The sequence below is a fragment of the Dreissena polymorpha genome, chromosome 4 (genome assembly GCF_020536995.1).
Source record: "Dreissena polymorpha isolate Duluth1 chromosome 4, UMN_Dpol_1.0, whole genome shotgun sequence".
Taxonomy (NCBI): domain Eukaryota; kingdom Metazoa; phylum Mollusca; class Bivalvia; order Myida; family Dreissenidae; genus Dreissena; species Dreissena polymorpha.
The window spans coordinates 111694434-111719632 of record NC_068358.1 but is presented as its reverse complement, the minus strand read 5'-3'; the positions used below and the strand labels follow the sequence as shown (position 1 = coordinate 111719632).

Here is a 25199-nt window from a genome sequence, read left to right as displayed (position 1 = left end):
AATATCCATACCTCGGTTTTCTGGTCATCCCTTTCCCACTTGGAAACATATTTTGACGCAGCTGTTTAAGTCCCATAGAAAGTTAAATTTAAGACCTTTCTTACTAGATTCAAGTTTTAAAGGCTTCATTTCCGACCCTAAGATACATGTACTTATGAGCAGCAAACAGCATAAAACCTGAACAGACTGTTAGTTACTCCCAGGCTGTTCTGGTTTTATGCTGTTTGCACATAGCTTTTTATGCCCCTGGATCCAATGATCGGGGGTATATTGATTTTGGCTGTCTGTCTGTCATTGTATCTGTCTGTCTGTCATTGTATCTGTCATTGTATCTGTCTGTCTGTCTGTCATTGTATCTGTCTGTCTGTCTGTCTGTCTGTCTGTCTGTCTGTCTGTCTGTCTGTCTGTCTGTCTGTCTGTCTGTCTGTCTGTCTGTCTGTCTGTCTGTCTGTCTGTCACAAAATTCAACCTTGGTTAAACTTTTGCAATAACTTGAGTAATATTGAAGATAGCAATTTGATATTTGGCATGCATGTGTATCTCATGGAGCTGCACATTTTGAGAAAGGTCAAGGTCATCCATCAAGGTCAAAGGTCAAAAACAAATTCAAAGTGGCGCATTAAGGCAGGGCTCGCGCTAGGGGGCGACATGAGCGACATAGTCGCTTTCCCTACGCCAAATGTCGCCTAAAATGTAAGACATCGTAGATAAAAAGCGACTTCCAGTCGCTCTTTCATCGGAATTTGTTTACATCCGGTTTTCTGGATGTCAAGGTATGATTACATTTTCCAATACACACTGTCACTGCCCGAAGCGTGTCGCAATCGAGCGACATGTAATTTGAGGTAGACCCCACCCCCGATTCTCCCAACCTCCAAACTTATCCAATCGGCGAACGTCAAGTCAGTGTTCAACTCGAATGCAGTCACGTGCGTGTGGGGTGATAATTGAAGTTTGCTGACGTCTTTCAAGTGTTATTGATTTGATATTGATAAGGGATAATCCAAGGGGGTGATGTTGCCATATTAATTGATCAATTAATGTGATTACGATGAATTATGCCCAAAGGGCATGGTTTGTTATCAGATCACTAATAAGCCTTTTGTTGCGGACGATAGTCACATGCTGTGAAAGATTATCTCTGAGGTCACGCGGCTCAGGTCACGCTTGGTTAGGCACTATCACACTCGAATGAAATCAAACTCAGCACTATTGATTTTTTTTAACTTCTGAAATCTTTGGCTATGATTTTTTTTTGTGCAAAAATATTGATTTTTTTAATTCAAAGTACCTTTTAAAATTTGAAAATTAATCTATTTTTTAATGCGAATATGCGGTCAATTTTTAGTCCAAAATTACGGCATGGAAAATCATATTTGTGTTTGGATTTTATTTCTAAACTTTAAAACACTGTCTGTCCTCAATCATGATGAATTTAAACATGAATAGGGACAGACAGTTGTTATTTCAACAAATAATGAGCTTGTTTGGAAGGAGGATTTATCACTCACCAAGTAAAATGTAATTCTTATATTGTCATATATTTTCGCGACCTTACAAAACTGTCAACGTTGTTGACATTAGTTGAAATAACGTGTTGTAAAATAAATATATCCTATAATTAGCAATAACTATGTTTCATTTTAATTTTCAGACTGGATGTTACTTCATGGTGACATTGATCATTGTTTGGACTTTAAATTTGTCAATACAGATTTTTGTTTTCATTAATATTATTATTGTTGACAAACATTGACAAACATTGGCTCAAAGTTATTCAAAGCAACGAATTTAAGTGTTGATAATCACAACGTTTTTTTTTTACCACAAATTAACAAAGCTGCTTAGCATACAGGGATTTTTCAGCACTGTCTGCGCCTCCGGAAAACGGAGGCACTCCCAAAGCAAACGGACCCGATCCCAAACCGATATTATAATAAACATTCCCAATTTTTTTTAAGAATGAATTGTCTTATAATTTGTGTGACTAACCAGTGTTTGTTTTGGTCAAAAATATCTGCTATAAGGTTTTGACTGTTCAGTTCTTATCTCAGAGTGTAACTGTAACTGAAAAACAAAACTGCAGTACTTGAATTAACGTTGAACATGCCCAATATTGCATCTGTTTATATAAAGAAGACAAAATAACAAATAAAAACAAATTTATTTGTTAAACCACTGAATTATTTAAGCATGATTAATTCACAATTTTTTCCCAAATGAGCCGTTTCATCGAAGCAAAAATTCCCAAAATGACCAATTTTGTCGATACAAAATTCCCAATTTGGTCAGACTCCTTTTCCCAAAATAGGCAGAAAAACCCCTGGCATATGTCATATTTCAAACATAAATATTTATGTTGGCTACTGCTTCAATTATCATCTTTGAAATACTTAAGTCTTTATTACACTATGTATGTTCACATCAAAATGGATTGAATAAAGAGCTAGTAAAATTATGGTTATTTATCTGTTGTGTCGATTATTACTATCACATATATGTATGTTGTAACCCCTTACAAGCAAACCCTTTGTCCGAGTCTCTCCACTTCTCCCTAAAGTCTCCTCACTTCTCTCTAAATCAGTGTCTAGGGAGAAGTCACTTCTCCCTAAAATTTGAACCCAGCGTGAGCCCTGTAAGGGGCATTGTGTTTCTGACAAACAAATATCTCGTTTCACTTTGCTTCTGAGTGGGAAAGGGTTATTCAGGTATTTCCCCCCCCCCCCCCCCCCCCTTAAAAGCTGTTTTTATACTCCTCGAAAATTTTCAGGGAGCATATACCGTAAATCTACGAATATAATACGCACTTTTTTACCTGCCGATTTTTTCTTCAAGTAGGGGGTGCGTATAATATACGAGTGCAGCCATTTTGAACTACACCATTACATCAAAGGGGTGCAACAGGGCTCGCGCTGTCGTTCGCCATTTGAGTCATTTGCGAAAATATTGAGAATTTGGCTCAATAAAAATCTTATTTGTGAAAATGCGAAAATCTAGTAAAATTTCATTGAAAACATCCGCCATTTATATCGGACTGGTTTTCTATATTTGTCTCTTTGTTTTAATGAAAGTGTTTGCAATTCGAACAGTAAACAAAACCCGGTCTGTACCCGATTATGAAACATTGCTTGACCTTATTGTTTTTGAAGAGCGCATGGTAGCTGGCCAATCAACATTGAGCTCGCTTACTCATGAAATGACGTTGTCGAATGAAACGTGAGAACGGGAGGAGCTATCGGATAATATTGGGTAATTCATGCGCAGACACTGTATATAATTTGAATACACAGTTAATATCGTTGTCTGCCTACAAAATAGCGACTGGACGCTAAATCGTATAAAGAGATTTGCAAATGGAAAAAAAAAACAACTGACAATACCAGTAAATAAATATTTCTTAGCTGACCACTATTTATCTTTCTACCGCATATTTACCATATCTGAAGTAAAAAGTGGTAATTAAATAATTAGTTTTATGATGCTAATAGAGTCTTTTACACCTGTCTGCCGATTACCGAATTAAATTGAAAGGTGATAATTAATTAATTTGTGTTTTACTCCAAAACTAGCCTTAATGACAGCAGCCTATTTTAATTAAAGAGATCATGAAAAACACGAGCGGTTTAATTGTATTTTAAGTTATATTAAAGTAACGAGTGTTTAACACTTCGGAAAAGTAATTCATCTAGACAACTATAAAAACGGAAGTAACCATTTTGTCTTCTTATTTCTTTATTATTATTATAATTATTATCATCCTGAATACTGTATTGTCAAATTGAATTAAATGTGAAAACAAAAAACAGCGTCTCTGCTTCTTTCTTTTGTAATTATGACTGCTTGACCCGGATGTCAGCAAGGGGCCCGTGTGTTATTGGTAACAATCAATGGTAATACAAACAACAGACAGAGATATTTATTATGCAACTGTCATAACAACAGCACTATAACACATCCCGATCAATATACCGGGGTATTACTGTGAAACAGATAGTTGACAACACCAAATTGATTTGCTATTTTCACAACACAAAAATATATTGACACATTTTTTTCGGAAATGGCCGATTTCGGACACTGATTTTTTAGTGCGTATTTTACTCGGATTTTCAATTTTTACCGATACATTTTGACCAAACTCGGGGGTGCGTATTATGCACGAGGGCGTATTATATTCGTGGATTTACGGTAGTTGCCCATTTGTCCTTCCTTACTTACTTCCTTCCGGCATACTTTTGTTACAGTTTCTTATAGCGCCTTCAATATTTTACCGATCTCTTACATATTTGGAATGTAGGTATCTTGCATGGACCTCTACTTTTTATGAGATTTGAGGTTGTTGGGGTCAAGGTCACAGAGGCTAATACTAGATTTTTCCTTAACACTTTTGTTACAGTTTCTCATAGCGCCATCAATATTTTATCGTTCTCTTACATATTTGGCATGTAGGTACCTTGTATGGACCTCTACCTTTTGATGAGGGTTGAGGTCAGTGGGGTCAAGGTCACCGAGGCTAATAATAGATTTTTTTAGGTGGGTATTAACACATAGATTGACAACACTCATCATCGGGGAGCATCCATCAGTTTTACTGATATTCTTGTTTTAAGAAGGGTTGAAGATATTTTGTTCTGGTTATTAGAGCATTTTTCGGCTGACACCTTCTGCATTTGGTGCATGTTTATTTCAAACAGGGATTTTCAGGGCACTCAGAAATGCTTAATCAAGCGTTTTTGTGTGCATACATTTGACAAATGAAGCTTTTCAGAAACCAATTTAGAGTCCCCGGTTTTCACCTTTTTGCAAACAAACAATACCTGTAAGGCAGCCTCCTATTTAACCCTTTGCATGCTGGGAAATTTGTCGTCTGCTAAAATGTTGTCTGCAGAATTTCTAAAATTAGCATTTTCTTCAATTTTTTTCAAATAATACTATCAGAACAGCAAACAGTTTGGATCCTGATGAGACGCCACGTTCTGTGGCGTCTCATCTGGATCCAAACTGTTTGCAAAGGCCTTTAAAATCAGGTTCCCGCACTAAAAGGGTTAAATTCAAGCCAAAACAATATGTTTGCTCACATCTGTAATTCAATCTAGTAGAATGTCAGGATAGTTCTCTCACATCCCATTCTCTAAGGAACAAACACAGTAATGGTGTACATTTGTATCTAACAGTATGTGCATGCTTCCAGTAATATAGTATTTAGTAATATAGTATTTATTAATGCCGTTTGAAATTGCTACTTACTGATGTGCAACAGTATGTGCATGCTTCCAGTAATATAGTATTTATTAATGCTGTTTGAAATTGCAACGTACTGATGTGTAACAAATTGTCAGTTTTAACTTCCTAGAAACTGGCCCCATCTGGGCATTCACATCAAAGACCTTTGATGTCTGCCATCAGCATTCCAAGCTTGCAGTTTTTTTAAGGCATAGGTTTAATTGATCTCATAGGTAACACTGCTGTGATTGCCAAAGACTTTATTTAACTGGTTTTATTCTAAATATAGAAATAAATATACTAGACATCCCGAATTTTGGAAATAAATTGATCCAAATTAGGAGGATGGGAGAGTCCACTAGGCATAAATGGGTTAATACTGAGTCTGCAATCACACAAATGTCCTATATTTATCTCTTTAGCCTTGAACCCAGAGTGGCCAGGCGGCAGTGTACCCCAGGGGGCGTGCACCCAGCAGCCAGCAGACCTGCAGTCCTATGGTCCTGTTTATAAATCAGGCGCCACAGCCACTAATGTCAGCATGGCTCAGAGACAAGGGCAGCAACCAGGTAGGGATTAACCCTTTACCTCTTAGTTATGTACAGTCAAACCTGAGAACAGCGGTCAGTCAAGGGAAATGACCAAAGTGGCCGTTGTCCACAGGTGACCGTTGTTTTCAGATCACAATTGTTAGATGGTTGGTCAGTTAGTAGTATTGCTACGTCGTTACCCGAACTAGTCGTTTGCATATAGTGTGAAACAAAGGCTGATTGCCGATAATGACAGTACAGTCCACGCGTCTTCCCCAATTTCCCTCGCTACTCCGCAGGAAGTATCTCCGTGGTAGATTAAGAAAATCCCGTGATACGCAGTGTTTGCATGATGTGGGACTCTGCGGTTAACGATCGGCAAATTTGATAAGCTGCCGCGGCGGCCCTCGGCATTGGCAACACGGGGAGAACTCCGTGTTTAACGAGATAACGATCAATTTAACTTTGTTTGACTTCCTGATTTTCAAATAAAATTACATTTATTACAAGTACATATATATCAGGGGTTGTAAAATTCTGGAAAAATCCGGAAATCCGGATTTGGAGGCTCCCGGACCAGTTTTGAGATCGGCATAAATCTGAGGAGTTTTTTTCAGGGGGGTGAGGGGGTTTGGGTGCCAAAAAAGTCTTTTTACAAAGTATTTTGGTGACGTACCGCGAAATCCGGGTACTTGCGATTAATCCGGACCGTGTCGAATTCAGCAGAAATGTAAAAGTCCGGCTGCCAATCGTTTGCATGCGTTACTATACGTATGATACCGTATGTCTTAAAGCAATAAATTGATTGGCCAGTTATTTCCGGAGCTTCTTTTGTTGAAAAGGATTCTGCTAAATCAAGTGCAAAAAAGAACAACAAAAATCGTGTGTTTATGTGGTTAAATAGTACAAATAATCACGGACAATTTGCCAAATGCAAGAATTTACCTCTGGGTTTGTTGTTTGCGGAAGTCAAAACTAACTACGCATGGTGCGCATGGATTTCCAAACCTATTTTTAGAAACGCCGTAAATGGCTTGGGATTCCAAACATTGGCTTTCAAATGCAATTGTGTTTATCTTTTTCTTTACTTTTCAGTTACAAATAACATTGTTGGTGTTTTCAGTCACGCAGAAAACTACTAAAATTATATAGATCTAGCTTCCATATATAATATATTTCATATTTTGCGACATACATTTTCAACAATCTTTTGCTTTACATCAATTCACATTTTTGTTACGGTTCAGGTGTTGTTTACAGTACTGTTAGCAGACGAGACATGTCTAGTTTATTTAGCTTCGGCTTTACAAGTAACTTTAAGTCAAACATTGGCACAAATCTACATTAAGACTTAAATTAGACTTTAATTGCTGTTATCATTTTGTTAAATTAGCAAAAAATAAAAAAAGGTTTTGTAGTGTATCATTTTGATCTTTATAAAAAAAAGAGGTTTACAGTTAATGTGATATTTCATGTTTGGGCAAGTGGCTTTACATTGAGGGCAAGTAGATTTTCTAAGTACTTGCCCGGCAGTGCAAGTTGGTTTTTAGGTTGATGTTGAGCCCTGTAAGTGACAACATGGAAAAAAGGCTTCTAATGATTTTATGTGTTCAAAGCAAGGTCAAGTTTTAGTCTGTCAGTCAATACATTTACCTTAACAATAAAACACAATTTGACATAGCAAGGATTCACTTTTTAAGTCCTCAAAGGCTCAAAATTATTTTGCTTCGGGGGGCTTCGCCCCCCTGAACCCCCAACAAGGGTTTCACCCCTAGACCCCGCCTGGGCTTGAAGCCCCTGGACCCCGGCTGATTTTCAGGATTGGGACTTCAAGTCCATAACAACCCCTGATATATATATATATAATATATACAAATATATATTTAAAAAAACAAGATAGATCGATCCCCACGTGGTTGTAGACGTAGTTGTTGTTGTATAGAAAACTCGTTGATTTACGACAAACAAAACGTCGTCTTTAAACTGATACTTACCAATTAATATTATCACAGTTTGCAACATTGTTTTTATTTTGATAATTTAATCCAAAGTTTTCATGTTAGCAGGTGTTTTTTTCTATACTAAGCATGTAAACAAATGACCGAGGACCCTATTAAAAGTCTCGCAAATCTGTGTGAATTGAAAGTTTGACGTTATCAAAGAAATGCGGCTTCCTGTCTGAAGGCATAACTTACTCAAGTAAACACGTTCAACAAATGCATAAGGACTGGTTTTACTTGTCGGAACAAAGTCTGGCAGAGTGACCATTCACACATGTTAATCCCTTTTGTCAAAACACCACAGACAGCAGTCTACACAATGGGTCAGTAGACAAGCTTTGCGTGTTTTCATGACGCCAAACACTTAATCCAGTTCCGTCCAGATGTTCTCTTTAATCAGTATACAGTAATTACTCTACTAAAATACCATAACGATAAAGATACAGCGTGTTTGAAATGAAATTAATTTGGAGGAAACATCAAATAATAATTGTAATAATATTATCATAAGTTATGTAAAAAAAAAAAAAAAAAAAAAAAATTTGTTTTAAGGGCAGGGGGCCCTAGGAAGGGCAGGGCGGAGGTTTGGGAGGGCAGGGCGGGGTGCCCTTCAATTTAGGCCTAGCTGGAGCACTGTATTTTATTTCAAGGTCAGAGGCAAAGTGTGTGGCTTTAAGGATTGTTAATTCAATTTTGTTTTCTGCAGCCATTCACCCTTATGTAGGATTGTTAATGAAATATTTTCTACAGTCATTCACCACCTGAACCTGTGATTCAAGTAAAGCAGTAGTGAGTTATGGTAGTAGGTGACTTATGGTCATCAAGTGTATTGTATTTTGTTCTCATCATAATCTTTTATTAAATTAATAAGACATTGTTTTTGAAAATTAGAAAAAACCTTTTACTGTGTAATCAAAAAGTTATTGGTATTAACTATATTTTGTCATGCTATTTTTTTGTAGCAAAAATGCTCAAGCTGACATTGCATCAAATTTATAAAAAAAAAGCCACAGATAATGTTCATATTTTGTATTAAAAGCATATTAAATAATACAGTTTAATCAACATCAATAAGCATAAATATAACAAATATATGTAAGCGACGCTTAAAGTGCTGTTAATCAAGTTCTAACAAAAAAAGCAGATGCATGGGATTGTTAAGTAAGTAATAAAGATGGTGAAAAAAATATTATCATTAATGTGGTTATATCTTTGTCATATTCAATTAAGCAGTGACATGTTATGGTAGTTTTCCATTGTTGCAGGTCCCCCCAGTGTGTTACCCCCTTTGCCACCTCTGTTAAGACATGGAGCCCCAACCCCAGGGCCTAATATGACACTACACCCCAGACCTAGGATGACACCACACCCTGTACCTGGAATGACAGGTTTATTTTATTTTAAATCGGTATTAGTTTGTACAGCCTGATAACTTCAGACAGATGGGTATGTAGATTTAATGTATAATATGTTTTGAAGTAAATTGCACTGACAGAAACTTATTTGAAAAGAGTATTGTTTGGGTTAACAGCTTGTCTAAAAGAACCATGTGTCATTATACAGTTCTTTGTTAAATATGCTTCACGGCAGCAACCTAATTATATTGTCAAAGATCTCCCTGATTCTTTACAATAAAATAGTGGCCAAAGTTTGGGAGTATATTTAACAAAATAAAAACCAGTGCTCTCCGAAGTTTCCTAACACTGTCAGAATTTATCATATTTTCGTTGGCCTCATTACTGACATAATTGAAGTGTTTTCCAATGAAGTGAGCTGTGTAATATCAACAATAACATCCAAGGAGGACAGGACAGGGATTTCCTGATTTTAGCGAGGCTGTTTTTGAAACTAGGTCAAAGGTCAAGGTCACTGTGACCTCTAAAAAAAATAAAAAAAAATTCTGACAAGCTTTCGCAGCCGAGCGTGGCACCCGTTATGCGGTGCTCTTGTTTAATCATTACATAGGAATACACTACTGAGCCATGCCCAGCTTTTTGACAATAGTATGATATGAATGAGTTTATTGAAAATAATCTGGAGGCGGGTCTTTGGTATTTGTGTTGGTCGGACTATTTGCAAATCTTGGATATTGCTTCTCAATTTGTGTAGTTAATATAACTTCATGATATCTCTGTACATATAGGTATGTTAAACTGATATAGATATAATAGAAGGTAAAGATTTTGCTTCACCCTTTCCCACTCAGAAGCAAAGTGAAAATGGCTATGTACAAAAAGCATAAAACCAGAAAAGCCTGGGAGTAACTCTTAGTCTGTTCAGATTTTATGCTTTTGCTGCTCATCAGTTTCTAAGGTTTGGAGATGAAGCCTTAAAAACTTGAATGTAGTAAGAAATCTACAAATAAGTGAAAATACATATCTTAGTGGTAAAGGGTTAAACGTATACCAGAGTTGATGGTCAGTTTCATAACATGTGGCAGCTTCAGGCTAAAAGGGATTTGACCTATTTTGTACTTCTTTTTATGCCCCCAGGTAGGAGGGCATATAGTGATCGGACTGTCCATCCGTCTGTCCGTTTTTCCGTCACACTTTGCGTTTAGGGTTCGAAAAATGCTCATAACTTCTATGTCCCTTGAGATGTAACCTTCATATTTGGTATGCATGTGTATATGGACAAGGCCTTTCCATACGCACAAAAAATTTGACCCCTGTGACCTTGACGTTGAACTTAGGGTCCGCGTTTAGGTTTCGAAATCTGTGTTTAGGTTTCAAAAAATGCTCATGACTTCTATGTCCCTTGAGATATAACCTTCATATTTGGTATGCATGTGTATATGGACAAGGCCTTTCCATACGTTCACAAATTTTGACCCCTGTGACCATGACGTTGAACTTGGGGTCCGCGTTTAGGTTTCGAAATCTGCGTTTAGGTTTCGAAAAATGCTCATTACTTCTATGTCCGTTGAGATATAACCTTCATATTTGGTATGCATGTGTATATGGACACGGCTTTTCTATACGCACACAATTTTGATCCCTGTGACCTTGACCTTGAACTTAGGGTCCGTGTTTAGGTTTCGAAATCTGCGTTTAGGTTTCGAAAAAAGCTCATAACTTCTATCAAGCGTTTATAGGGGGCATAAATCATCCTATGGTGAAAGCTCTTGTTACTATTTATTTAGCATTCTTGTGTCCTATATTGAAAATTGTGTCATTTCAATATTGAAACTATTGATTTAGCAACGCCTCAAGGTGGAGTGGTTGGTCAAAACCAGGCCCAGGGTTCAAGTTTTGTTGAGTCAAGCCAATATGAGTGCATCCATAGTATGTCCATCTGTGTATCATGTGTAACAGTTAGCACTGTCATAATTGTAATATATATAGTTAGTTTAATGATTGAATTTAATTATTGCCCCATCCCAACCCCCAATACCAAGTTAGGGGTGTATGCTGGAATCACAGTGGATGTCTTTCTGTCCAAAGGCATTCTCTTACCCTTTTCAGTGTACAATATTTGAGCCACCTTCTGAGAAAACTGGGCTTAATGCATGTGCTGGCTAATCTGGGACGACACTTTACGCACATGCATTAAGCCCAGTTTACTCAGAACGCGACACATTTATACTTGCTGGCACTGTTCATAATGTCTAAAGCAATAAACAAAGAGTTTCAAAACAAAATAACACATCTAGCTTAGCAAACACATGATGTGCATAAAAATAGATTTGTCGGATAACAGTATGCTGGCAATAAGACATTGTGTTTTCATTTATGTGTATATATCGTTGCCCTAGAAAAATAACTGTATGCAATGTGAATATGTGAATGTATCATCTTTTGTTGTCTTTCAACCCGCCATAAACTAAATAACAAGTTGCATTGCTTATTCAGCTGACTGAAATGTAATATGGTAAGATTTAAGTGTTGTTAGGAAAATGACCACATATGAGCTGCGTTCTGAGAAAACTTGGCATAATGCTCGTGCGTAAAGTGTCGTCCCAGATTAGCCTTTGCAGTCCGCACAGGCTTATCAGGGACGACACTTTCTGCTTTATGACATTTTTCGTTTAAATGAAGTCTCTTCTTAGCAAAAATCCAATTTAGGCGGAAAATGTCGTCCCTGATTAGCCTGTGCGGACTGCACAGGCTATTCTGGGATGACATTTAACGCACATGCATTATGCCCAGTTTTTTCAGAACACAAATCATATCTTGGAAGAGTGTCAAGATGGGTTCAGTTGGTTGAAAACATTTTCTCCAGAGTGCAGGACAGTTTTCCCTATATGGCATTAGTGAAACCTTGTTAACACTCAAGAAGTCACATTCATTGTCCAATCTTCATGAAAATAAAAAAAACTTATTCAAATGATATCTTGGATGAGTTAGAAAAATGGTTTGGGTCTATTAAAAAGTATGGACGCCAGGGGGCTGCGCAATATTAGTAATATGGCTTTAGTAAAACCTTATCAACACTATAGTAGTCACATTAATGGTCCAATCTTTATGAAACTTGTTGGGAATATTTCGAGGGGTTAAAGCCAGAACGTGATAAGTGCACTTTTTATCAAAAATCACTTTTTTGCACTTTCATAGAGTTATTCCAACGCTCTACAATATGCACTATTCCCTGGAATCACATAATGAATACAACATAGTTTATCCGAAAGAACCAAGGTGCACTAAGTGCTTATCGACAAATCTGGTGTATGCCAGAATGCTTCAAGTGCACTTAAGTCATTTTGGCACAATAAGTTTTCATACATATTGAGAGGAAAAACATGTGCCAAAAGGATTTACGTGCACTTAAATCATTTAAACATAAGCCATGTGTGCATATATTTTAAGGTAAAAACAAAATATGAAGCCCTTTCCTTGTTAAGGAATTATTGCATCTTGTTTATTTAAACAGGAATACACAAACTATTGTGCTAATTTGTAATTAGATAGGGAGAATATGCCTTCATTGGTGCTTATCTAAAAGACATTATTCTCCCACTAAGATGGTAAATTAAGATTTGATCTAGAGGCTGTTTTACCGATTCCATGTTCTCGTGTGAGCCAAGTTTATTACAAAAGAAAAAGAAAAAGTTTCAATATTTTTTTACTGTTTACAAAACACAAGTTTGACATGTTTATTGTGGAACGAAACTGAAGGAAAATGCGGCTGTGAAATGGGAAACTGTCTTTTTACTTACATGAAATCCCTTCCCATCACAGTAAAGAATGTCTGTTTTTATTCTGACTGTTGTAGTGGTCAAAATCGAAATTAGGTTATTACTGTTGCATTGAAAAATGTAAAAACATAGACACCATTGAACAAAGGTATTTAGAAAGTGGACATACTTAGATGGAGTGTGGTATAGTACCTGCTTACATTGAATGAGCAAAGAAATTTACATTGGTATATTTACTAATGGGGAACCAATTGTGAGGATTACACCAAAGAGAACTGCGTATGTTGTAGTGCCTATGAAAAACTATGACGCTTTTTATATCAAGCATGTAGCTTAAACTGTAATGCCGCCAAATGTTGTAAATGTAAGTGGACAAAAGGTTATATGGACAAAAATAAAATTGATAAAACTACAATTGTGATCAGGGTGTGTGTTTTTTAAGTGCAGTTTTGATGACACCAGTTTTCAGTGTAGTAAACTCATATCCTCTATAAAATCAAATCAAATCCTCTATCAAAGGACCTTCTATAAAATGTGACATACAACCCTTGTAGATTCCAAACTTCCAATTACAGCAACAAAGAAGAAAGACCTGCCATCACTTTGCTCTGAAGGGATAATTCCTTCAGAATATCACCAGTATTTCAAGATTATTCCAGACCCAGATACAATAGAAGATAGATAAGATGCAAATGTGGAAAAGAATATCTGAATCTTAACTTTCTTCCATTGTTAAGGTTGGAGACACATTTGCATGTCCTGTTCAAATCTAGAATGCAAAAGAAAATAAGTATGTACTTCTACAAAAAGAATTACCATTATAATTATTAAAATAAACTTGTTTTAAGTGCACATGTTTCGTTTAGTCTCGTAAAATAGATGCATAGCACAAGGCTGTTATGCTTTAATTGCACTAAGTCCTGTATGGCATAGGAAAAGCAGCGTTCAATTTTTATGCAAAATAGCACCAAGTGCACTTAACACAGTTGTACTCTGAAAATATATATGTTTTACGTTTATGCCAGAATGAAGTAAGTGCTATTTTGAATACAAAAGCATTAAAATATTGTATGCAATCATATAATATGTTTACAATGTCATAACAATACTATTACCTATATTATAACCAAATATTACGCTGATATTCATATTCATTTAAAAGTTGTAGTCTGTCAAACCTTAATTTTGCGTTTTTCTCCACTATTTGAAAAAAGGAGTTATCACGTTCTGGCTTTAACCCCTCGATTTGTTCTAATAATAGCATGGATGAGTTCAAAAATAGTTATGGTTTGTTGGAAAGCATGGTCGTGAGGCGGTGGGGCAATTTTCCTAATATGGCTATGGTGAAACCTTGTTAACATTGTTAACATTTTTAGTCCAATCTTCATTAACCTAGGTCTGAACATTATTTTGTTCTATTTATCTTGGATGAGTTCAAAAAAGGTTATGATTCATACAAAAACATGGCCGCTATTGGGCGGGTATTTTCTTTATATGCTTATAGAATAATCATATAAACATTCTAGAAGTCACATTTTTAGTCCAATCTAAATAAAACTTAGTTAAAAAACTTGTCCTGTTGACCTCTTTGACCAGTTTTTAAAATATTCAGGTGTATTGAAAAAGATGGCGACCAGGTGGGTGGGGCAGTTTTCCTTATATGGCTACAGTGAAAACTTGTTGATGCTATATTAGCACATTTATTGGCCAATCTTCATGGAACTTGGTCAGAAAATTTTGTCCCAATGTTATCTTGGCTGATATTGAAACTGGGTCATGTGTGCTCAAAAATCAGGTCATTAGGTCAAATAAAAAACGTTAATTGAAGTCACAAGTCACAATTATGGTACTTTTGTCATTAATGATCTCCCACTTTCTAAGAATATTCAAGTTCCTTTGGGTCTCAGGTGAGCACCTTAGGGCCAATGGTCCTTTTGTCATAAAATGCATATTCTGAATATTGTAGAAATTTTGTTTTGTTTTATCTTTTCATATTCCAGACCCTTCTGCTAATACTCTGAATGCCTTCCACCAATATGTCCAGCATCAAAAACAGCAGCAGACACAGCAAATCAGCCAACAGCAACAACAGTATAGTTATCCATCACTGCAGCCACCTCCCTACAATTTCCATCAAAATGCTCAGCAACAGCAGCATCAGCATCAACTGAACCTTCAGCAACGCCTTCAGCCACAGAATTCGCAGGAGCAACAGCGCTTACAGCAACAACAACCTCGCTTTACATCTGTCCCAAATCAGGGGATTACACAAATGCAGCCTGGAGGCAGGTATCGGGTTCCGGAACAGTCTTCCGGTCATTACAATCAATATGGACTCCCTCCTGCACGGTCAGATGCGGGCGTAACTATGCAGAGGCCAGGGCTTTTGGCCCGAACTGATCCTTTAGTGGTCTCGCAGGCAAATCTTCACTCAACACCTGTGATATCGCAGACAAATGTTTACCAACGAACACTCTCAACGCCTGCAATATCGCAGGCAACTATTTACCAACGAACATCCTCAATGCCGCCTTCAAGCTCAGACCCAAGGAGTAGACTTTTATATCCTGGTGAGTCACATTCCCTGCCCCAAACTGCAACACCATACCAGTACCATGTACAAATACCATCAAGGGATGATTATTCATTCTCTATAAATAACCTTCATAATTTAATCTCAGCAAATCAGGGCAATCTACAGGTGCCTCCAATGGGGCAAAAGTCAATGAATTACCCTAGAACCCAGTTGTCAACAATGCCTGCCCCACCTCCTGCTCATCAGCAAAAGCCTGACCAGTACAGATTTCCAAATCCAGTAGTACATGCTGGGAATTCAAACAGCACTGTCAGGAATGAAAATGCACAGCGGGAGAAAGTTTCTTCTCTTGGACCTGTTCACACAGCAGCAAACTATTCACCCTCCAGTACTTCAAGCCAAAGTTCTTTACTTGTGAATATGTTATTTGGCAAATCTGCTCATCAGCTTTTACCTAGTGAGATCAATTCACACATGTCTGGAAATGTGAATGATGACCATTTGAATGAGCAGACAAAATCAACTAACCAATTGATTCCATCAGATATTCCTATAGAAGCTGATGACAGACTGTTAATGGGACGCTGGTATGCATTGCCCTCAGAGAATGAACACACTCAGAGGATATTAGAAAGCAGTTACAGGGAGAACAGAGGCGTTCTACTTAGAAGTGTTTCAGACTATACTGGTCAAATGTTTGATCCTCTCTGTGTTAACCTTAGAGGTGAAACCTCTGTTTCCAGTGAAAACGCATCAGTTCATACAACGCCAACATCACAATTTTCTGGAAGTATCAGTGATAAAAGACGCTCTTTAGACTCTCAGAATTGTGAATTTGTGAATCAGAATGTGTCAATTGATGTTAAACCAGTTCTCTCAACACCAGAAACAGAAACAATGAGTGGTCATGTGTCAGATGCGGGTATTTTAAGCTCAAGCTCCACAATTGTGGCATCTGTCATGCCACCGCCATTGCCTTCAGTCCCCAGTGGACCTTCCAACACATTTCAGGAACCTAATATTCCTCAGCGACCTGTCTCACCTCAGAGTTCACAAGAGCAGCAGTATGAGTACCAGGAGCCACAAATGGTTGCCGAGGTTCAGCAACCTCAGTATGAGGCCATGAATGTCAACGATCCAGTCTTTGATGAACTTCAGAACGCAAGCCAGATCTTAGAGGAACAAAAGCTTAGAGTTTTAAATGAGTTGCAATTTAGTCCATTTGGATCTCAAGATGTTTTGTCAGATTATGAGTATATGACGAGTGAACCAAATTTTAATTCTAATTTGACTCTTCTTAGTCATTTGGCATCAGAATCTGAGGCAAATGTTTTGAGAACTTCACCATATCCGGTTTTGCTTACGAGTATTAACACCCTTTCCATGACAGCCGGTAGTCCTGAAGCTAATGTTGCAGCTGATTCAATGGCTGTTGATGATGAATCCCTTGAACCAGAAGTTCCTACCAATCAATCAGTAAATAGAGCAAGTGATATAACAGATATGGACCAAAAAGTTGTAATATTGTCCGTGACTACTCCACATGTGCCATTGCAAGTAGCCAGTTGTGATTCTGATGAAAGCAACTGCCCTGAAATGCCTGTAGCAGCAAGTTCGGAAATGGCAGAAGTTGACATGACGTCAGAGGTTTTGGTTCCAAAACCAAGACCAAATTTAGATGAATTTTCAACAGATGACTGTTTTAAAGTGTTATCAATGGAAAGAGAAAAAAGGAAAAGCATGAGCAGCCACTCAACTCTTCCAGCACCAAAGAGGGGTCGGGCTCAAGGTCCAAAAAGAGGGGTTGGAAGGCCCCCAAAGAGGAGAGGTATTGCTGTTTATATATTTTATTAAACGGTCTAAAAAGAAGATAACTCTGTTGTATTATGTGAACTTGCATAAGGTTTTGAGAAGCAGTATTTTCCATATTAAAATTTACTATTGTCTGGTGATGTTTAGCTTTACACTGTATATAGAAGTGGAATTTCACATGTTGACATATCGTCTTATCAAATTTGTCATTTTTAAACAAAGTCAATAAACGAATGTTGCATTCTTTGATAAGTGTTAACAATTTAAATTCATGACTTGTCACTGAAAAGCATCACATGTCAAGTGTGTTAGTAAATAGATTTAGTAAGCATTTATTCACTGAAGTGACCAAGACCATAAGACAAAGCCTTGACCCTTTCCCACTCAGAGCCAAAGTTGAAATGGCTATGTGCAAACAGCATAAAACCAGAACAGCCTGCGAGTATCTAATGGTTGCAAATGAAACCTTTAAACATAAATCTAGTAAGAAAGGTTTTGAATTAAATTTAAGATTCATAGGGACTACAAATGCGTAAAAATATGTATCTTCGTGGTAAAGGGTTAAGCAACCTTGTTTTGTTCTTGCATCAGTACCTCCAGCATGGACAGTAAGGTGGGCCGAGCCCAAGACCCAGGAGCCATCCCATGTGAGAGGCAGAGGGCGAGGTCGTGGAATTGGTGAGCATTTGTATTTTGAAAAAATTGTTTTTAACTGGCTTTCGCAAAGATATTTTAAATGGAATGTATTTACTTTATGCCATATGCATTAGACTAAGTATACTAAAACAAATTAAAAGATAATTCAACATATGTTCTTAAACTTTCAGAAGAAAATGTCAATAGTTTTATCCAAAGTTGTGAAAAAAACTAATACAAATGTATTGTAGAACATTTCATGCTTATTCAGTAATTGTTGACAGAAATCATCGGAGTTATTCTATATCTAAGGTACATTGTTTGTACACTGGAAATCTTGAATAAGTACTTTTTAAAACTGAACAATTTCTTTTATCAATTATTTATCAATGCCTTCATAATGTATTGATCTGTTTTCATATTTTACTGGGTTAAGTTACAATTCAATAATACACAGCTGTCTTTGTGCACAATGTTTAGGTGGAAGAGGAAGAAAATCAGCAGAAACTATTACTAGAGAGCAATTACATGAGGATGAGTTCCCTATGGAGACAACAAAAATATGTGTAACCTCAGAAACCACCTCTGGGGTGTCGTCTCCTGGCCTCGACAGCAACCTCCGTAGAATCCTGGATGCCATTCAACGTGGGGACGAGGACCCTCTGTATCTGAAGTCACAGATGGACTCCTTGACTGAGGAAGAGTTGAAGAACCCCATGACTGACACCATCAAGGTACGTGACAAATCGATTGACACCATCAAGGTATGCAACAGATCGATTGACACCATCAAGGTACATGACAGAGCGACTGACACCATCAAGGTACTTGACAGACAGACTGACACCATCAAGGTATGTGACAGACAGACTGACGCCATCATGGTATGTGACATACCAAATGACACCTTTAAGGCATGTTACAGACCGACTGACACCATCATGGTACCTGACAGATCGACTGACACCATTAAGGTACATGACAGACCAACTGTCACCATCAAGGTACGTGACAGACCGACTGACACCATCAAGGTACATGACAGACCGACTGACAGCATCAAGCGACGTGACAGACCAACTTACACCATTAAGGTACGTGAAAGACGGACTGACACCATCAAGGTATGTGACATACTGACACCATCAAGGTATGTGACAGACCGACTGACACCATCAAGGTATGTGACAGACCGACTGACACCTTTAAGGTATGTGACAGGCCAACTGACACCATCATGGTACCTGACAGACCGACTGACACCATTAAGGTATGTGTTTAGGAACGCTATGACTGGCACCATCAAGGTATGAGACAGACCTACTGACACCTATGTTAGTTAAGAACGCCATAACTGACACCATCAAGGTACGAGACAGACCGACTGACTCTTGTAGGCGACCAACACCATTTAGGTAAATGTTTAGGAACCCCATGACTGGCACCACAAATGTACATGTTAATGAACCTTAGTACCTGCAGCAAGCAAAACGGAACAAACTGACGGTATAAACTTATTTGTTCAGTTGTTTTTTTTGTCACAAAATAATAAGGCCATTCTGATCAAAATGATTTTAAATAATAATTTGTTCATGGATTTTTATGCCCCCGGATAGAATGATTGGGGTTGTATTGTTTTTGGCCTGTCTGTCTGTCATTATGTCTGTCATTCTGTCCCAAAACTTACAATTTTGCAAGATTGAAGATACATGTATCAACTTGATATTTGGCATGCAAGTGTATCTCATGGAGCTGCACATTTTGACTGATGAAAGGTCAAGGTCATCCTTCAAGGTCAAAGGTCAAATATATGGCTTCAAAGTGGCACAGTAGGGGGCATTGTGTTTCACAAACACAGCTCTTGTTAAGTGTTTGGCTTACTTTTGTAATTATTGATGAAAACTGTTTAAAATGGGTACACAATAATTTATGCCACATATTTTAAAAACTGACTTCTTTTTTCGAATTATTAGGCAATACTCATCAAATGTCTTTATAAAATAAATTGATTCTTGAAAGTTAAAAGGCTGCATCAGAATATATGTACAAGGCTGATATGCCCTTTATGCTGTCAATGTATTTGTTGCATGAGTAGTCCCAATGACTTGCTTTGCATTTAACTAGTCTAATGACTGAAAATTAGATACTAGTATTGTCAATATTAAAAATATATCTGGCATATGAAGAAAAAAGTTAACTAATCATTACACATGGAGATTTGTTGACATTTGTATCATTTTTTGATGTTTTGTAACCTTTGTTAACTGTCTCAACTCATAATATTTTGAAGTTTTTTTTCTTTACAGAAGAGAATTCATGATTATTAAATGTTTTAAGATCTACCGAATTACATAGTACTCGAAAATATCTTTGGTATCGACATTTTAATATCACTTTATATTCATTGATTGATTTATATGCATTTTTGTCAGATATTGTTTTTATATTTCCATGTTTTAGTATTAATGCATGATAGTTATAACAGTTCATGTTTTCTTTAAGGTGATGCTGGAATATGTCATAAAGTATGCAAAGAAAGTGCAATCAGAAAATAAAGGAATTGATGCCAATAAAGACCATGTAGAGGAATTGCCTGTAAGACAAAGAAATGAATTAAGGGTAACTGAAAGTAGTACAAGTGGAACTTCAATAGGCCAATCAAACCTTGAAACGCCTGTTTTAGCTAAAGATAAAAATGCTAATGTTCATGATGCAAATTCTGAAGCAAATAACAATGTTTCGGAGTCGTTGCATGCAGAGTGCTTCAGTTTGTCAGAAAAGTCCGACAAACAACCAAGCCTAAAAAGAAAACTGTTAGCTGAGGATATGTGTTCAGCAAGTGATTTGCAGTTAGCCAAAAAAGCTTGTCCAGAAAAAGTCGTACGTGTTTGCATTCCTAAGCTAGAAAATATGGTAAATAAGGAAAAGAATGTTCAGGAACAGGGAGTTGCAAATCACAAAGCTTTGCAGAATGCTCAAAAGGCTGGACAAACTAATACTGGCGAAATAGTGACAGATGAAACAAAGACATGTGAGAATATTATAATATCAGATATTGAGACTCAACAGGTCGCTTTTGCAACAAATCTTGTGTCATCAGATAAAGAAAAGAATTTAACATCTCTAGAACAAGATCATTCTGTAGAAGGAACAGCTGGGAAACAAACAAGTGCAGTAAATGAGGTTTCCACACTATGCACTGTTAATGAAAAAGAAGGAATCAAGTCAGTAGTTGATGTTAAGGAAGGAAATTCCTGTCTGAATGAATTACACAAGGAACAAATTGGTAGTACAGAGCTGAAAAGGAAGGAATCATCTATATCCTCCATTGACACAAATATGCAAAGAGATTCCAAGGCTGTAGTGAAGGAAAAAATTAAAAATAGCGCAGTTAGAGTTAAACCAAGCAATGACATTTATGGTTGTATTGGCACAAAAGTTGTAAATATTTCTGCCACACACAAAATGACTTGGGTTAGATTTCATCAAAAAGTGGTAACAAAACTTATTTCTCCAAGTGGAAAATTTTTCATTATGTCCGAAATACTAAGAAGATGCTTTCGAATAGAAGAACCTAACAAAAACATCAAAATTCAGAATATTTTGATTCTAAAGAACAAAGAGTTGAAAATACCAGACTTAAATCTGGAGGAAACATTTTATGAAACTGTTGTGAAAAATCTGAAAGAGCGCAAAGTGATAAAAACAGTGCCAAAAACATTTTCAGTTATTTGTGAAGAAGATGCAAATAGGCTTTTTCACTATGTGTGTGATAAAAAATACTGTGGAGATGGCTGTGTATTGCCATGGTTGGGGTCAAAGAAACAAGCAACAAAAGAACAATCTGGAAATCAGAAATTGCAGACAGGACTTAAAACTGAAATTAAAACTCCAGAGAGAAATATTTTTAAGTCTCTTGAAATGCACAAGGGACAGGAGGTGATTGACCTGTGTTCTGATGAGGAAGATGGATACAAAAGTGACACAACTATTCCCTATGTAGATGGTGAAGCTGGTAACAGACTTGGCGAATTTGAAAAACAATCAAATATGAAATCCCAATCAATGGATAGTTCAGTTGCGTACGTAAGCAACATTACTGAGTCTACAACCAATGAAAAACAAGTAATTAAACCAGGAATTCAGAGCACAGTACAGTCAACAAACTGTTCAGATACTGCAAAACATGTCAATAATAAGGAATTCAATAATGATGCAGTTTCAAAAGAAACCATTGAGAAGCAAGCTCAAGAAGTCTATTTGATCCCACTGGAAGAAAGGCAAACAGAAAAGGCTGTTATTATAATAGAAAATGATGAAGGGGTCATGGAAAAACAAATTAATAATGAAGAATTAAAGAAGGATGCAATTTTGAAAGAAAGCATTGAGAAGCAAAACCAAGAATTTTATTTAATCTCATTGGAAGAAGATGAAACAAGAAACTTTGTAACTATAACACAAAATGATAACGGCAAGAAGAAAGCTGTAACAGCTTCAACAGAAGATGATAGACAGGGTCCTTTGAATGTCCAAACAGAAAATAAAAACATATATGATTTTCAAAGTGACAATGTAATAATAGTAGAAGATGACATCCATACTGAAGGCTGTCAACAACAGATCAATGAGGATATGATACTACAATCTTTACCCTGTGATATGCCCGATGTTGTTAATTCACCTGTGAAGAAAGCAGATAAGGCTAAAACAGAAGAAGTGTGCCAAGTAGTTATGGAGTCTGATGAAATTCCATCAACAGCATATATTCACAAAGATGATACAGTTGATGCAAGTCCATCAACAGCTTTGGGTCACACAGATGATACAGTTGATACAAGTCCATCAACAGCTTTGGGTCACAAAGATGATACAGTTGATGCAATGCCATCAACAGCTTTGGGTCACACAGATGATACAGTTGATACAAGTCCATCAACAGCTTTGGGTCACACAAATGATACAGTTGATACAAGTCCAACAACAGCTTATGTTTACAAAGATGATACTGTTCATACAAGTCCATCAACAGCTTATGTTAACAAAGTTGATATTGTTGATTCAATTTCATCAACAGCTTATGTTCACAAAGATGATACTGTTGATTCAATTTCATCAACAGCTTATGTTAACAAAGTTGATATTGTTGATGCAATTCCATCAACAGCTTATGTTAACAAAGATGATACGGTTGATGGAAAGAAACAAAATAAGCTGAAAACTGTTCCTAGATTGCCCTCTAATTTCATAGCTTTTGCTCAGAGACAACTTCAGGATTTGATTCGTGTTGCAAATGCTGACAAGAAATCACATGTGAAGAAAGAAAATGCTTTTGAAGTGAATCCAGAGAATACAGACTCCATCAGAAATGATTATTGTTATACTAGTGGCGAAGAGGAGATTGTTTTAATGGATACCAATATTGAAGATACAATGAACATATCATGTGTTTCTCATGAAAAAGTGAAAGATCCAGATGTTAAAAGCAGAATTGATACCTATATTGAAGATACAATGAACATATCATGTGTTTCTCATGAAAAAGTGAAAGATCCAGATGTTGAAAGGAGAATATATGAGGTAACTGAAAATCAAGATGTCAATCAAAATGTAGAAGTTATTGAAAGTGCAGACTTGATGGAAGAAAATGCTGATAGTACAGACCAGATTGAAAGCACCACTTGTCATGTACATTTGGAAAAAAACTTTGACAGTCTTCGTAAGTTAGCACTTAAGGGTTTAGGTTTAGATATGGAGCATTGTATCAGATATGCAGATGATACACTTTTAATTAAGCATGTTAATGCCAATAAAGAGTTAAACTCATCGGAACGTTTTGTGTGCTTTGGAAAGAAAACTCATGACTCAAATGCAATGACGCTTAATAATGCTGGCAAAAATAAATCTGAAATCAATAGCAGGAAATTAGATGGTACCGAAATGTCAGATTCTGAAGGTTGTGAAGACAACATTGATTGTGATAAGCAAGATTACCTACAGGGTGCTTCGCATGGAAAAGTGTTTAATGAAAAGGTGGTGATAGAAGAAAAAAAAGACAAGTGTAATGTTAAAAGTTTAAATTATGCAGATTACTACATGTACCTGCCTGAACTGGAAAATGTTAGTGACAGTGAGGTGGAAAATGAACAAGACAATCATATGAGCATTTCAATAGCAACTGATGAAATATCTGATTATATACAAAGAACAGATATATCACCACTGTGTTCAAAAAAACATGACACACTTGAAGTTGAAAAACTCATAAAAAATGGTTTTACCATTGGGAACATAAATGATGGAAGTGATATGTTTATGCCAACAGAACCCCCCAAAAACACAGAGGTTTCCTCATGTCTAATTCATGATGCCAGTGATGACACAGATGATGACCTAATGTCATATAAAAGGCTAGATCTCAGTTTGGAAAAGGAGAATGGAAAGACTGTGTTCCGACTTGATGCTATAGCCAAACTTGATTCTGCACAAGCACAACTTGACAAACTGATCCAAGAAGCAAATCGTGCAAGTGGAGATGAATTAGAGTCTGTGTATAGTGAGTATATTTGCTTTTCCACTCTGATTTGTTAAATTTTGTTTTTAAACAATATATCTGTTGAACTATACAAATTTAAGGATAATGTATTCTTCACCAATTTCAAAATGATTTGCTGTTTGCTATCTGTATTTTAAGAACACTGTCGGCTATTTTGGATTTGTTTGATATTGCAAAGTTTCAGGATTTCATTAACTTCATACAATTTATAAATAAACCAGCCAGAATTTAAACATTAAAAGCAAGATTTGCTGCATAGCATATTCACACTTAAAAAGTAGAGAAAAATAGAAAAGCCATACGTGTAATGAAAACTTACTTTACTTTTTAGCTCACCTGAATGCTCAGGTGAGCTTTTGTGACCGGTCTTTGTCCGTTCGTCCACATTTGTTCATAAACAATCTAGAAGCCACATTTATTGTCCGATCTTCATGAAACTTGGTCAGAAGCTTCGTCCCAATGAAATATCGGTCGAGTTTGAAACTGGGTCATGCTGGGTCAAAAACTAGGTCACTAGGTCAATAAAAGAAAAAACTTGTAAACACTGTAGAAGTCACATTTTATGCCCAATCTTCATGTAACTTTGTCCAAATATTTGTCTTAATGATATGTTGGTTGAGTTCAAAAGTGGTTCTGGTCTGTTGAAAAACATGGCTGCCAGTGGGCGGGGCAGTTTTCCTTATTTTGCTATAGAGATACCTTGTAAACACTCTAGAGGCCACATTTTTTGTTCGATCTTCATGAAACTTGGTTAGAAGATTTGTCCCAATAATAT

At 36.7% G+C, this 25199-nt stretch overlaps 1 protein-coding gene across 4 annotated transcripts in view; it reads left to right on the top strand.

Annotated features, from left to right (window-relative positions):
- Positions 1-25199, top strand: part of LOC127876986 (uncharacterized) — a 106075-nt gene that overhangs the window by 74110 nt on the left and 6766 nt on the right. For all 4 annotated transcript variants that reach the window (XR_008048181.1, XR_008048180.1, XR_008048179.1 and 1 more), the window contains exons 3-8: positions 5646-5792; positions 9019-9141; positions 14888-17251; positions 17827-17913; positions 18352-18605; positions 20374-24424. Coding sequence is in view for 1 of the 4 variants with exons in the window: in XM_052422552.1 (XP_052278512.1) it covers positions 5646-5792; positions 9019-9141; positions 14888-17251; positions 17827-17913; positions 18352-18605; positions 20374-24424 (7026 nt within the window). In the remaining 3 variants the exon portion in view is untranslated. The remainder of the gene's footprint in view (positions 1-5645; positions 5793-9018; positions 9142-14887; positions 17252-17826; positions 17914-18351; positions 18606-20373; positions 24425-25199) is intronic.